The sequence below is a fragment of the Octopus bimaculoides genome, chromosome 15 (genome assembly GCF_001194135.2).
Source record: "Octopus bimaculoides isolate UCB-OBI-ISO-001 chromosome 15, ASM119413v2, whole genome shotgun sequence".
Taxonomy (NCBI): Eukaryota; Metazoa; Mollusca; class Cephalopoda; order Octopoda; family Octopodidae; genus Octopus; species Octopus bimaculoides.
In genome coordinates, this window is record NC_068995.1 from 44,562,697 (window position 1) to 44,576,027 (window position 13,331).

General features: G+C 34.7%; 2 protein-coding genes across 4 annotated transcripts in view; one reads left to right on the forward strand and one right to left on the reverse strand.

Moving 5' to 3' along the window:
- Positions 1-8,150, forward strand: part of LOC106878523 (tetraspanin-36) — a 43,453-nt gene extending 35,303 nt beyond the window's left edge. For both annotated transcript variants that reach the window (XM_014927763.2, XM_014927756.2), the window contains exons 4-7: positions 2,829-2,927; positions 4,316-4,474; positions 5,064-5,147; positions 6,375-8,150. In XM_014927763.2, the coding sequence (XP_014783249.1) occupies positions 2,829-2,927; positions 4,316-4,474; positions 5,064-5,147; positions 6,375-6,479 (447 nt within the window). In that variant the 3' untranslated portion in view covers positions 6,480-8,150. The remainder of the gene's footprint in view (positions 1-2,828; positions 2,928-4,315; positions 4,475-5,063; positions 5,148-6,374) is intronic.
- LOC106878506 (cotranscriptional regulator FAM172A homolog) overlaps positions 7,252-13,331 on the reverse strand; it is a 22,885-nt gene continuing 16,805 nt past the window's right edge. For both annotated transcript variants that reach the window (XM_014927735.2, XM_014927743.2), the window contains exons 10-11: positions 12,380-12,464; positions 7,252-10,298 (exon numbers count right to left, since the gene is read on the reverse strand). In XM_014927735.2, coding sequence (XP_014783221.1) covers positions 10,186-10,298; positions 12,380-12,464 — 198 coding nt within the window. In that variant the 3' untranslated portion in view covers positions 7,252-10,185. The remainder of the gene's footprint in view (positions 10,299-12,379; positions 12,465-13,331) is intronic.

Sequence of the window (13,331 nt, forward strand, 5' to 3'; positions counted from 1 at the left end):
AAAACCCAAGAGAGACTTTGCTGTTGATACTTCTTGTGTAGCATCAATTTCAGTGGGGAGGTGTTATATGGACTGTTAGATATGTAATTCGTCTGACGTTCCGTGTGTCATGTGGTTCGTCTGAGTTCATTGTTTCATTGTTGTTGTCTTGTGGGACTGTCGTAGTAAAATGTCATTGATATATATATATGGCGGACATGACTTTTGTTTATTCATAACGAACATTGGGTGAGTGCGTTCTTTGTATGTAATTGAACAATAAATGTAATAATTAAATTGTATAACTCGTTATGTTATCTCTGCGAGTCACCCGAGGGAAACATAACAAAACCTTTGTGCAGTTTTGGTTATTCTTTAGCTGTTCTACGATATGCTTGGTTATATGTGATATTATGCTAGCACATGCTCATTTAGTTGACAGCTATTTTATCTTGAGGTTTGGTGACAAGTTTCCTCAAATTTCAATCTTCCTTAGGATTCTTGCAGAATATAAGATGGTACGTTTTTGCTCTTGGCACAACACCCAAAATGGCATTTTGGGTGTTGTGCCAAGAGCATCGATTACTACAGGAATAATTGTTGTCTTGGTCTTCCATGGTCTCCTCAGCTCTCTGGCTTGGTCCTGATATTTCTTGATTTTTTTCAATTTCTTATGTATTGACTCTGCTATCATAGGAAATTGCAAAATTATTGTTATTATTCAACTTACTCCCATCTCTAACTTGCTGGCCTTGTGCTAAAATTTGAAACCATTATTATTATTATTATTATTATTCAGTAGTTTTATTTTTATTGTGTGTGCTTTCACTGCATTGCCGTGCGCAGTTCTGTGTGCCTTGGGTATGTGCTGTGGTTTGTTTTGATGCTCTTATGGTTAAAATATTGAAAGTAGGATGTGTGTGGTGCCTAGTAGTGTTATTTTCTGTATGTTATATATACTTGGTAGTTCTGGTGGGTTTGTTATGTATCTGTCTGAATATTTTTTTATCTTACCTAATGCGCCTATGATAGTAATTGTTTCTGTTTTTAGACTCCGCATTCGAGTTACCTCTATTTCCAGATCTTTGCATTTTGAAAGTTTCTCTATTTCTTTTAGAGAAACGTTGTCATCTGTTGGAATTGATACATCGATTTGAAAGCATTTTTTGCTTGGTGATCCCTGACAACAATATCCAGCCTATTGGCTTTAATTTCTCTATCTGTGTGTATTGGCAAATCAGAGTATGGTTGTTTTCTCATTTTCTGTGACCTTTTCTGGCGTGTGTCTATACCATCTTTTTTTCTGTAATTATTCCATAGTGTTGGCATAGCTTCCAGTGTACATAGATCCCAACTCTGTCGTGTCTGTGAATATATTTCTTCTTTACCAGGACTCGGCAGCCTGAGACAATATGAATTATTATTGTTTCTTCTCCATCTCCACATATTCTGCAGTTACTTGTATTTCTTTTCATTACATGTTTTTGGTAATTTCTGGTGGGGAAGGCTTTGGTCTTGTGCTGCAATTAAAAATCCTCAAAACCATTGTTGGAGTTTTGCTTTGTCTATTTCTTTTGCATTTGGTTTAACTCAGTATTTGCCATGAAGGGGCTTTTCTTATCATCATTTTATCATGAGCTGTTGCTGTTCCAGTTTTAGTTTGGATTTCAGTTGTTTTACAGCTTTTGTTGTATTTTTTTTGTTTGTTTTTTTTTTCTTTTCTTCATAGTTGTTAGGTACTATGACTTCATTTTAGAAAAATGTGCCAAAGCAACCTTGAAAAGAAGAAAACTAGTTAAGAGTAGCAACATCACACTAGATTAAGCAAATGAAATAAGAGAATTAGACCAAACCCAGACATACAAATACTTAGGAATCAATGAACTAGATATGATACAACACACACCAAATGAAAGAGAAGATGAGAAAAAAGAAGACTATAGACAAGTTAGATTAATACTGAAAATGGAGCTCAATGCAGAAAACAAGTTAATAGGTATCAATATCAACACTTTAGCCATCCCAGTTATGTTACAGCTACAATGTTCTTACTTGGACTCTAAATGAACTAATTAAAATAGAGAAAAACAAGAAAAATAATGACAGGATTTAGGATGCACCACTCAAAATCTGATATAGAAAGGCTAAATATACAACAGATCGAAGGTGGTAGAGGCCTTATAGAGTTAGAAAGCTATTACAAAATAACCTCCATAGGACTACAGAAATACCTACTTCGGAAGCAAGGTAAACTAATACAAATAAACACAAACAAAACAAAGAAAAAAACTCTTTTCAGTCTTTAAAGAAGCTGACAAATACAAAAAAAAAGTCATAGTACCCAACAAAGATGATTATTATTATTATTATTATTATTATTATTATTATTATTCAGTAGTTTTATTTTTATAACGTGCTTTCTCTTCACTACCGAGCGCAGCTCTGTGCGCCTTGGGTATGTGCTGTGGTTTGCTGTGATGCTCTTATGGTCACTGTATTGAAAGTGTTTTGCGTAGGATGTGTGCAGTGCCCAGTAGTGCAATTTTCTGTATGTTATATATATTTGTAAGTCCTGGTGTTTTTGTTATGTATTTGTCTGAATATTTTTTTCTTATACCTAAGGCACCTACTATGATAGGAATTGTTTCTGTTTTTAGATTCCACATTCGAGTTACCTCTATTTCCAGGTCTTTGTATTTTGAAAGTTTTTTTCCATTTCTTTTAGGGAATCGTTGTCATCTGCTGGTATTGATACATTAATTAGAAAGCATTTTTTTTCTTCATGATCTTTGACAACTATATCTGGTCTATTTATTATTATTATTATTATATGTATCTCTTCTGCACAGGTGACCTCTGCTGTGTCAGACGGATTAAAGATTGCTATCAACAAATATGACAATGTCAGTAGTATTGATCATGATCAGATTGACTATGTACAGCGAGAGGTAAGTAAAGTCTGCATTATTAGAAAAAGTCTTCATAAAGTTTCCCTTGAAATATGAAATGCCTGTGTGTTCATCTAAATTACCATTATTACACACTGATTTATTCCAAATAGTGTTCTCACCCACTTTGGCTGGCCTTTGTGCCCTCTGGCCTTCAGAACAGGGATTATGAATATTAAGTGATTAGAATTGTAGTTTAGGCGAGCTGGCAGAAACGTTAGCACGCCGGGCAAAATGCTTAGCGGTATTTCGTCTGCCGTTGCGTTCTGAGTTCAAATTCCGCTGAGGTCGACTTTGCCTTTCATCCTTTCGGGGTCGATAAATTAAGTACCAGATACGCACTGGGGTCGATGTAATCGACTTAATCCCTTTGTCTGTCCTTGTTCGTCCCCTCTATGTTTAGCCCCTTGTGGGCAATAAAGAAATAAGAAGAGTAGTTTAGCTGGTGAGTGTAAGTTCAATTCCTAGGTCAGTGAAATTATATATACTCTGGTTCGAACATAAACTAACATCATAATAAGTTGAATAATAATTAAGAGAATCTCATTGGTTTGGACAATGGAATTAGAACAATCTACCCAACGTAGATTTAATAAAGGTTTTGGTTCCAATTGTGAGAATATTACTAAAATGTGACAAGCACTTGAAGACCAGAGAATACAATAATAAAAATGTGACTATAACAGAAAACGAATAAAGAATTTATCTTCATTTAGCAAATTGGTTCAATGCCAGCCTATTTATTGAGAACAATAGTTCATAGCCCATAACTGGTACCGCTATTCATTGCTATAACCAGATGGTGCTATTAAGTTAGAAAAGAGTGAGGGGTGGAATTAAGCAGCAGAAGACGGTGGGGAGGGAGTAACAGACTGTACACCCCAGACCAAATGGCGTGTAGACTGAGAAAATTGTGTGCTTTGCCCAAAGGCACATAATAGCTGTAGTGGTAGTGGTGTTATTAGTATTTAAATTTGTTCAGTGTTGTCCCAGTATAACTTCATAACCATTGTAACTGTTAATTTTAATAATTTGTATGAAGACATATTTGACAACCTCTTATCTATCCAGAAGAAAGATTTTCAAGGTGACATCAACATTATTATCTCTTCTTTAACACTTCCGTGCCTAAACTGGCCATATCTGGCCCAAATATTCTTCCTGTTTTATGACATGACCTCTCATACCTACTCAACGTTTGTCATTCTAAACATAGTCACAAAATCTGAAAGCTACAAGATAATACATGAGTAATTCAAAACAATGTGAATAAATTAACATTACATTTGACAGAGTAATCTGAAAGCTGAAGAGTTAATAAATATTCATTTTCTGTTGTATGACATAAAGTCTAATTATCTGTTAATCTCTCTCTCTTACCATTTCAGTTGGAATGCTGTGGTGTAAAGAACGCCACAGATTGGCGTAACACAAAATGGTACAAGACCTACCACGCAGTGCCAGAAAGTTGTTGTATGCCTCAAACTATGCACAATGTTACCTGTGATACAAAACTTGATCATCATTCTACAGGAATCTATCACCAGGTATTTTTTAAAATATTTTTCTATTTCAATCCCTCTTAAGTGTAGCATGTGCAAGTATCATCTGTAGCTCTGGGCCAACCAAAGCCTTGCAAGCAGGCTTGATAGAATAGAAACTGAAAAGATCAGTGTATGTTCATACAAATGTATGTATGTGTATGTGTCTTTACATTGTGCTCAGTTGAATGAAAGTTACAGTTTATGTGCAGTGATATTGTTGTGAGTTCTATCAACTGATTATCTGTTTGTCTTATGCTTTCAAAACTGGAGGGAGAAAAATTCCTTGACTTGAAAAATAGTGAGAGGAATGGTATCTGTCTGTAAGGTGATGCCTCAGTAACACAATCATGTATCCCGTTCTAGGACAGAATGATATAAAAACAAACAATAAATGGGAATATGTTTAAAACCTGGGGTACACATAGTTTACGACTAGTTACACCATATTCCTGCATGTCTTGGTATCTAAAAGAGTTAATCTATGCTGTATTGGAAAAGTGAATGTCAAAAATGATGATATATATATTAGTGTTTGCTGTTACCATAACATCCCTTCCCCAATTGAAGTGCTGTCCATCCTTTTTCATTACAGGGCTGTTACGAACGTTTGAAGCTGAAATTTCTTGACAATTTGACTTACATAACCTCAGCAGGGATCACATTTGCTCTTCTTCAGGTAAATTCATTTCGTTTTAAAAACTCTGAAACTTGATTGAATGAAAGTTATTTCACCTAACCTTTAGGTGGGTTTTAATTTTGGAGGTGGAGGGGGTCAATAGGTCACACCCTTAGGTGTGTGTGTGTATGAGAGTGGTCAGGCTTTAGGTATGTTTTGGTAGGGATTTCACTAGATGCAGACATTAGGTGTCAGTTGATAAGGAAAGAAATAGCACAAACTATAGAAATGTTCATCATCATCGTTTAACGTCCGCTTTCCATGCTAGCATGGGTTGGACGATTTAACTGAGGACTGGCGAACCAGATGACTACACCAGGCTCCAATCTGGCAGAGTTTCTACAGCTGGATGCCCTTCCTAACGCCAACCATTCTGAGAGTGTAGTGGGTGCATTTACGTGCCACCGGCACGAAGGCCAGTCAGGCGGTACTGGCAACGGCCATGCTCGAAATGGTGTATTTTACGTGCCACCTGCACAGGAGCCAGTCCAGTGGCACAAAAAACAAAATTCTTTTTTAAGTATTCAATTAAACTATTTAGTCAGGTTATCTTAATGTTCTACTCTAAATATCCTGCCTTTTAACATAGAGAACACCATAGTGAAAGAACAGAGACTATACTATATTTATCTTGTGTATTATGCTGGCTTGTTTGTAGCGATAAATAAATATTAGTCATACCTGAATTTAGTACCTTGTAGCTGTGTGATAATGTTTATAGTAATATGGTGTTAATTTAAAATCTGTTTTTCAGTGTTTCACCCTATATTAGTTAAATGGTATTTCAAAAGACCATTTCAGTAATGAGCAAAAGATTCACCCACCATTACAGCCCTGGACTCACAGATTGCTGTGTTTTCTTGTTGCTAAGCATTTTCCCCAGTGTGCTAATGATTTTGCCAACTCATCTTAATATAGTCTATTAATATTGGTTTTAAATTTTGGCACAAGGCCAGCAATTTCAGGGGAGCAGTCTAGTCGATTTACATTGACCCTAGTGCTTGACTGGTACTTATTTTATCTAGTCTCTCATGATCCCTGAAAGGATGAAAGGCAAAGTTAGCCTCAACGGAATTTGCACTCAGCATAAAGACAGACAAAATGCTGCTAACCAATTTTTCTCACTGTAGCACTGATTCTACCAGCTTGCCACCCTAAGATAATTATTAACATTTTTACAAGATTATTTTCTCTCTAAATTTTTTTTAAAATTTCTTTTTCTTCCAGATAATTGGACTGATTGCAACGTGTATTCTCTGCTGTCGAACCCGTGGAGTGATTGCTTACAAAAACCTCAACAGTAATGTTAGTGCTAATGGTCTGAGAGTCTAACACTTTAGTTATGTCGGCATTTTGCAATGGTTCACAAACTATAGCTTTTCCCCCTAAAACATCCACTGTCGAATATACTCAATCGAAACATTTCACACAATTTTATTTAATCAAACTTGCATGCTAAGTTTTTGTTAGGTTTTTTTTCTTTTCTGTTTAAGATTTTTCTTTAATCAATTTTTATTTTAAAAAAAATTCCCCCCCCCCCTAGTTATTTGTTTGAAACTGAAAATTCCTATCAGACCTGTTGTCTCAATAAATATTGAGTCTTGATTGGTGTGGTGAAGGAGTTTGATTCTGTGGCTTGCATCATGTACCACCCCATAAACTATATTCTAAGAGATTAATTATAATTTTTCCAAACTTTCATTTTATTTTTGATAACTTATTTGGAATTGACCATTACTCTGTGTGTGTATGTGTGCGTGCATGAGACTCCTGTTTTCTCAGCTGACATACTTGTTTTGTTATGACTCTTTGACCATCAACACCAACATTCTGCTTTTAGCTATCAACAGCTGAATTTATGATACTCCCTCTTTTTTGACCAAGACTGATAAACTAAGTGGAGGGGGGGGAGTCACTATTTTATGGAAGGTTTAATATCACCAATAGTCAGTGTTATCAGGAAGTTGTAACTAATTTCACAAATTATTAATGACAAAAATTATTAAATATATTTTACCCCAATCTTTGAAAAAAATTTTTTAAAACACCAATTATTTTGGGGCCAGCACTTGTTCATCTCTAAAATAAATTAATCTTCTGTCAGTTTTATGTTTCTCCCCCCCCCCTCATCAACTGTAGTTGCTTGTGACTTAAGTATCTGGACAGTAACATCTTTCATTTATTGTTGCTTCAAATATCTTTCACTAGTGTATATATACACTTACACATGTATATAATGACTATTGTGTGAACCGATCCCTTTTGTTACAAAATATTCCTTTTACAAACAACTAATAGATTCTTTTTGTCTCACTATTTCACATTAAAAAAAAGAAAAGAAAAGATGCTTTACACTCCAATTGAAAGTTATTTTGAATATTAATTTTCAATATGTAATATTATATTTTATAATCTACATAATCTTGATGCTGAAAATTATTTTGTTATCAACTGTATTTATTCGAAATGGCTCCTGTCCCTTATTTAACAACACCTAGGCAACAGCCAAGTACCAAGGTAGTTAATGGATACTTAAATGTCAAACTCCTAAAGTAAGACATATACAGGGTGAGCTCATACAATTACTAAAATAGTTGTATGCTAGTTTATTTATCTCAAGCATTAGCTAAACTTCCAGACTCAAAGCTGTTCTTTGAGTTTAATCTCAATGTCTGGCTCTCTATGCTTAAGTTAGATATGGTAGTTAGAGCCATTAAAAGGATTCACCATTTCAACAGGGAAATTGAATTTGTTTTGGACTCGAAGCTAACATTTTGGTGATGGTGTGTACTGTTTTGTAATTTCTACAAAATTAATACTGGATATTGATCAGTACCTGTGAAATCCTTGTCATTCCATCTTTTTAAACTAGAACACATTCATTAGTGATTTGTATTTAATCTATCATCTAACATTTAGTGAGACAAATATATTCAGTCAACTCTTTTCAAAAGACAATGAAATTCTGTTTTAAAAAGTAAAATAAACCTGTTTTATTCAAAATTTCTTGACTAATTTATTTGATATTCCTGAGGAAATTACTCCCTTCTAGGTTGAAATTAACATTATATACTCCTTATAGATTTTGTTTAATTTTGTCTTCGGAAGTCAATCTCCAAAGAGATGTGCTAATGGGAAAAGAAGAAAATATAATTTGTATAGTTGAAACAATTTCGCTTTATTCATTAGGAAAGGCTTGAAAACCACTACTTATCCTGTACAGCTCTGTACAAAGATGAAAGATAATGCAAATCAAGGATCCGAGTTTCAATTCTGCTGGGCTCATTTTACTGAGTCCAGACAAGAAAAAGAAGATAGCAGTAATTATAGCATGTAGAATGTATGTATATACAAATGTAGAACAGAATTAGCTGAAATATTTTGTCAGAGTGAAACTTCTTTAAAGAAACATTGTGTAATGAAAACCAAGAGCTTGTTCAGAATGTTGTCAATAATGAATTTATCAAAATAACATTGTCCATAATTAAATTGATGTTTGAAACATTTTGATGGAAAGTTTTTAATTTAGATCAGGGAATTTGTGCAATGGAACCAGGAAATCAAATTTCAAGTAAGGTGGTATCAAAATGGTCAACAGATGTTTCTCGGAGACAAAATATCACAGCCACCATTGTTCTTTTCACACACACACACACATTACAGATGTTATATATATGTCATTATTTTAATCTAATTACTTTTTATATTGATCTACCAATATATTGCGTGAACTAAATTGATGCCTCACAGGCTTCTAGGAGTGTGAAAATCAGATTTTAGAAATTGTCTTAACTTTAAAAGTTTTTTTTTTGTTTTTTTTTTATAATATAGCTCTTAAAGAGAACAGTAATTTTCATTCCATTTAATAAAATTTTAGGTAGTAATTTTAACCCTTTAGCATTCAGATTATTCTATCAAATGTAATGCTTATTTATTCACATTATCTCGTAGATTTCAGTGATGTTACTGCTTATGTTTAGAATGATAAATGTTGAGTAGGTGTGAGAGTTTGGATCTGCCCAGTTAGAACATAAAGCAGCTAGAATATGTGGGCTGGATTAAATGCTAAAGAGTTAAAAGTTTTTGTGTAATAAATTCTTATTTACAAACAAAATTTAGGTTAGTATTACAAGAGGGGAGCTTGGATGCACAGCAATTTTAAAAATTAATTTAAGATTTAGAAAATCTAGATTTGGGCATTTTAAAAAATAAAAAGTTATACAAGTGTCATTAACATTATGAATAATTATTATATACAAATATAATTTTAATAAAACAAAGGTAAGCAATAGTTTCTTCAAACTTTCCATGCAAAGTGCACCAATAATGTTTTATCTCTAAAGTACCACAAAGTAAATGAGGTTGAGAAATTTTTTTTTTAAATGGAATTTTGCAAAGGTATTTGTTTTGAGAAAGAATCAAGATAAGTTGCAGGGTTTTTACTGTTTAAATAACATTGTGATTAAAATGAAGATATTAATAAGTCTTTGCTGAAAAAAGAGAGAGGTTAGAGCCAGGCATCAGTTGCAAACTAGTATGGCTTGGTTAAGCCGTTCCTGCTTTTTTTTGTAAGCATGAAGCAGTCGTTCTCTTGACTCTCCCACCCTGTGACCAAGCAGTACATTCAGGGTGTGGCAGTTGGAAGGGGAGAGAGGGAAAGAAAAAGAGCAGTGCTCAGCTGGTACTCCAAGCTGAGAACATGGGAGAAAAAAAAAAAGTGCCCTGCTCAAGCACACCACATGTAGCCTGGTCCAGAAATTGACACTAGGCCACATTACCTTTGTCAAGGAGGGGAGAAATAGAAGATACTGTTTGGAGGTGATGTGGGTAATATTCTAAGCAACACTTTGTGGCTCCAGAGGTTCTTTGGACAAAATTGTAGAAGAGTTCAAGAAAAACAGCTGTATAACATTGATGGAAGATAACAAAAAAAAAAAAACATGGGGTGGGGGGATGTAATTAAACCAACATGGTAATGTATAGGCACTGAATTGAGTTGTAGTTAAAAAATGGCAGTGGGGGGGTTTGGGAGAGATCATTAAAGTTCAGCTTTAGAATCAGTTTTAGAACTGGGCTCTGGAATCTTTTCATTCAGGTATTTAAATATTGAATGGAAACTTGACCAGGAAGTCATTTCGTGTTTTGTATGTCCTGTGAAAGAAAGGAACAAAACATCTTTTAAAAAAAAGGATTTCTAACAACACACAAACTTTTAACAAGAAACAAGGTAATAAAGTAAGACATAACAAATTATTGAATAAGACAGTCTGGCACTGATTGTAACCTAGCTCCCTACCCTTTTATATATATATATATAAAATATTCCACCTCTCCAGGTTTTGAAACTATATTCATTGTTCGTAGTTGAAGCCATATTAGTTCAGAATAGCATTCTGTACATCTTACTTAATGTGGTTATACTGTAAGAAAACTGAAATACTTGTTTTGAGAAAGTATCTTGTATAGACATACAGCAGCAGACAAAAAGTGACCAGCAAGTATAGTGGGGTTGTTAAATCTAGATATTTCTCTCTCTCTCTCTTTCTTTGCACATCATCAGTAACAAGAATCCATATTCAAAAGCATGCTTAGAGAAATTTTCCTTCTACTATTATAGAAAAAATAGTGGTTAACATATCACTTGTGTCACAAAAAGCTGTTGGACTGGTTGAAAACTCATTAGTGGCAGAAGTATTAATTCAAAATAGCATTGTTTCTTACTGCACATAGACATACTATATACTGCTTTTAGCACAATATGTCTATATAAGATGTTTTCTCAAGATGAAAACTGCAGTGTTATCTGCAGCATATCTACATTAGGTAAGACATACAGGATGCTTTTCTGTACTAATGTTACTACTGTTACTAATAACAAATTACAGTATAACCATGTTAAGTAAGCTATCATTTAACATCTATGTTCCATTCATGACTTCTATGGCTGGATGCCATAAATTAGATCTTGATTCACCATCTGCTCATGGATACTAACAATGCCCTAGACATATTTTTAATCCTGACAAAGAATTCTTCAAAGTGTGTTTCAGTTGTCCAGAAGCAATGATAAGTGACTGTGATTGCTAGGTATGATTGCAGGAGTGGCTGTGTGGTAAGTAGCTTGCTTACCAACCATATGGTTCTGGATTCAATCCCACTGCGTGGCACCTTAGGCAAGTGTCTTCTACTATAGTCTCGGGCCGACCAAAGCCTTGTGAGTGGATTTGGTAGACGGAAACTAAAAGAAGCCCGTCGTATATATATATATATTTGTGTGTCTGGGTTTGTCCCCCCACCATCACCTGACAACCGATGCTGGTGTGTTTACGTCCCCGTAACTTAGCGGTTCGGCAAAAGAGACCGATAGAATAAGTACTAGGCTTACAAAGAATAAGTCCTGGGGTCAATTTGCTCGACTAAAGGCGGTGCTCCAGCATGGCCACAGTCAAATGACAAACAAGTAAAAGAGTATGTATGTTTGCATGATTTTTTGCCTCTATCTCTGTCCTGCAAGATGGTATTCTTTATGTTCAGTAACTCAGCAGTCTGACTAACAGAAACCGATAAATATTAGACACCTAGGTACAGGGGTTGATACTGAATACACGTTTCCAAGGTGCTGCTCCAGCTTGGCCGCAGTCAAATGAGTGAAACAAGGGAAAGAGTACACTATCCAATGTATCTGCCTTCTCTTAAAACAGTAGGATAAGATTTGAGATAGATCTGGCTACTATTTTTTTCCATATGCAGGCAACCATACACACACACAAACTTCATCATTAGCTTGTCCTAATATAGTCTCTGCCTTAATTAACCCTTTTAATACCCTAACCCTATCTGAGATTGATCTTGGTTCTATTATATAAACTTTAATTTAAAAGTGATCTCAGTGAAAACCTTACATCAAAATTTTATGCTATGCTAATTTATGCTCCAAACACCAACTTAATAATAATCAAGTTATTTTACTAAATCCTTCGTTATTTTCAAAATTAATTGCAACAAAGTCAGTGTATTTCAACAGAGATATTGGTAATGGAAGGATTAAGACAATAGGACAGAATTTGAGGTAGATTTGACTGGCTGCTATTTCTTACATGCTCAAGCAACCACACATGCACACAGATTTCCTTCGACAAAATGCTTTATATATGAAAATAGACATAGCAGTAACTTTATAGGCAGAGAGAAAGAGGTGGTATTATCTGAACAAACAGAAGTCAATATCTTACCTGCTGATACTTTAGGGACTGTCCCATTGAAGGAGTTTACCACTGTATCAATAGGTTCTTTACTGGTGACCCAATTGCGACTTTTCTACAAATAAACACAAATTCAGACAACAATTAACGTCTAATTTTTTTACAAAAACAAGTTCTACTTGTTTTGTGTTTTTATTCATTATCATTGTTTTAACAAATCCCATCCAACCCATGGTATTTGTTTGAGGTAAATTTTCTACAGCTGGATGCCCTTCCTGTCACCAACCTTGTTTCCAAGCAAGGTAATATTTTCCTCTTGCAGGACATATTTGCATGAAAGATTGGTAAGGAAGTCTGTATCACAGTGATACACATCTACAACTAACACATGATATCAAAACAAGGAGACACTAATACACATATGTATATAACAAGCTTCTTCCAGTTTCCATCAACCAAATCCACTCACAAGGCTTTGGTCAGCTCATGGCTATAGTAGAAGACACTTGTTCAGTGGAAATAAACCTTAAACCATGTGGTTAGGAAACATATTTCTTGATTACACAGCCACACTTGTACCTAAAATATGATGTATTTACTTATCTATTAATTTTAGTCTAGATTGTAAGGTTCTACAAATTTTAAATCAGCCATATCTCGCTCAAATATTCTGTTTTATATTCAAACTGGCCAGATTTAGCCTCTCACACCTACCAAACAGCACCATTCTCAAAATAAGCAATCACATCATTGAAATCTTGAAGCCACTATGTAATGCATGATTAATTCCAAACAGTGTGACTGAATAAGCATTACTGAAGTACGATACAAAGAGATAAGGGGTGGGTGCTGAAAAGTTCCTGGCTTTAAGGATACCACGAAAGGCCCGGTTGAAGGCCCAACCTTCTGAGTTTTTTTTTTTTTTTGAAGGGCTTAGAAAAACTGAACGACCACTGTTATAAGTGTGTGAACCCAAGAGGGG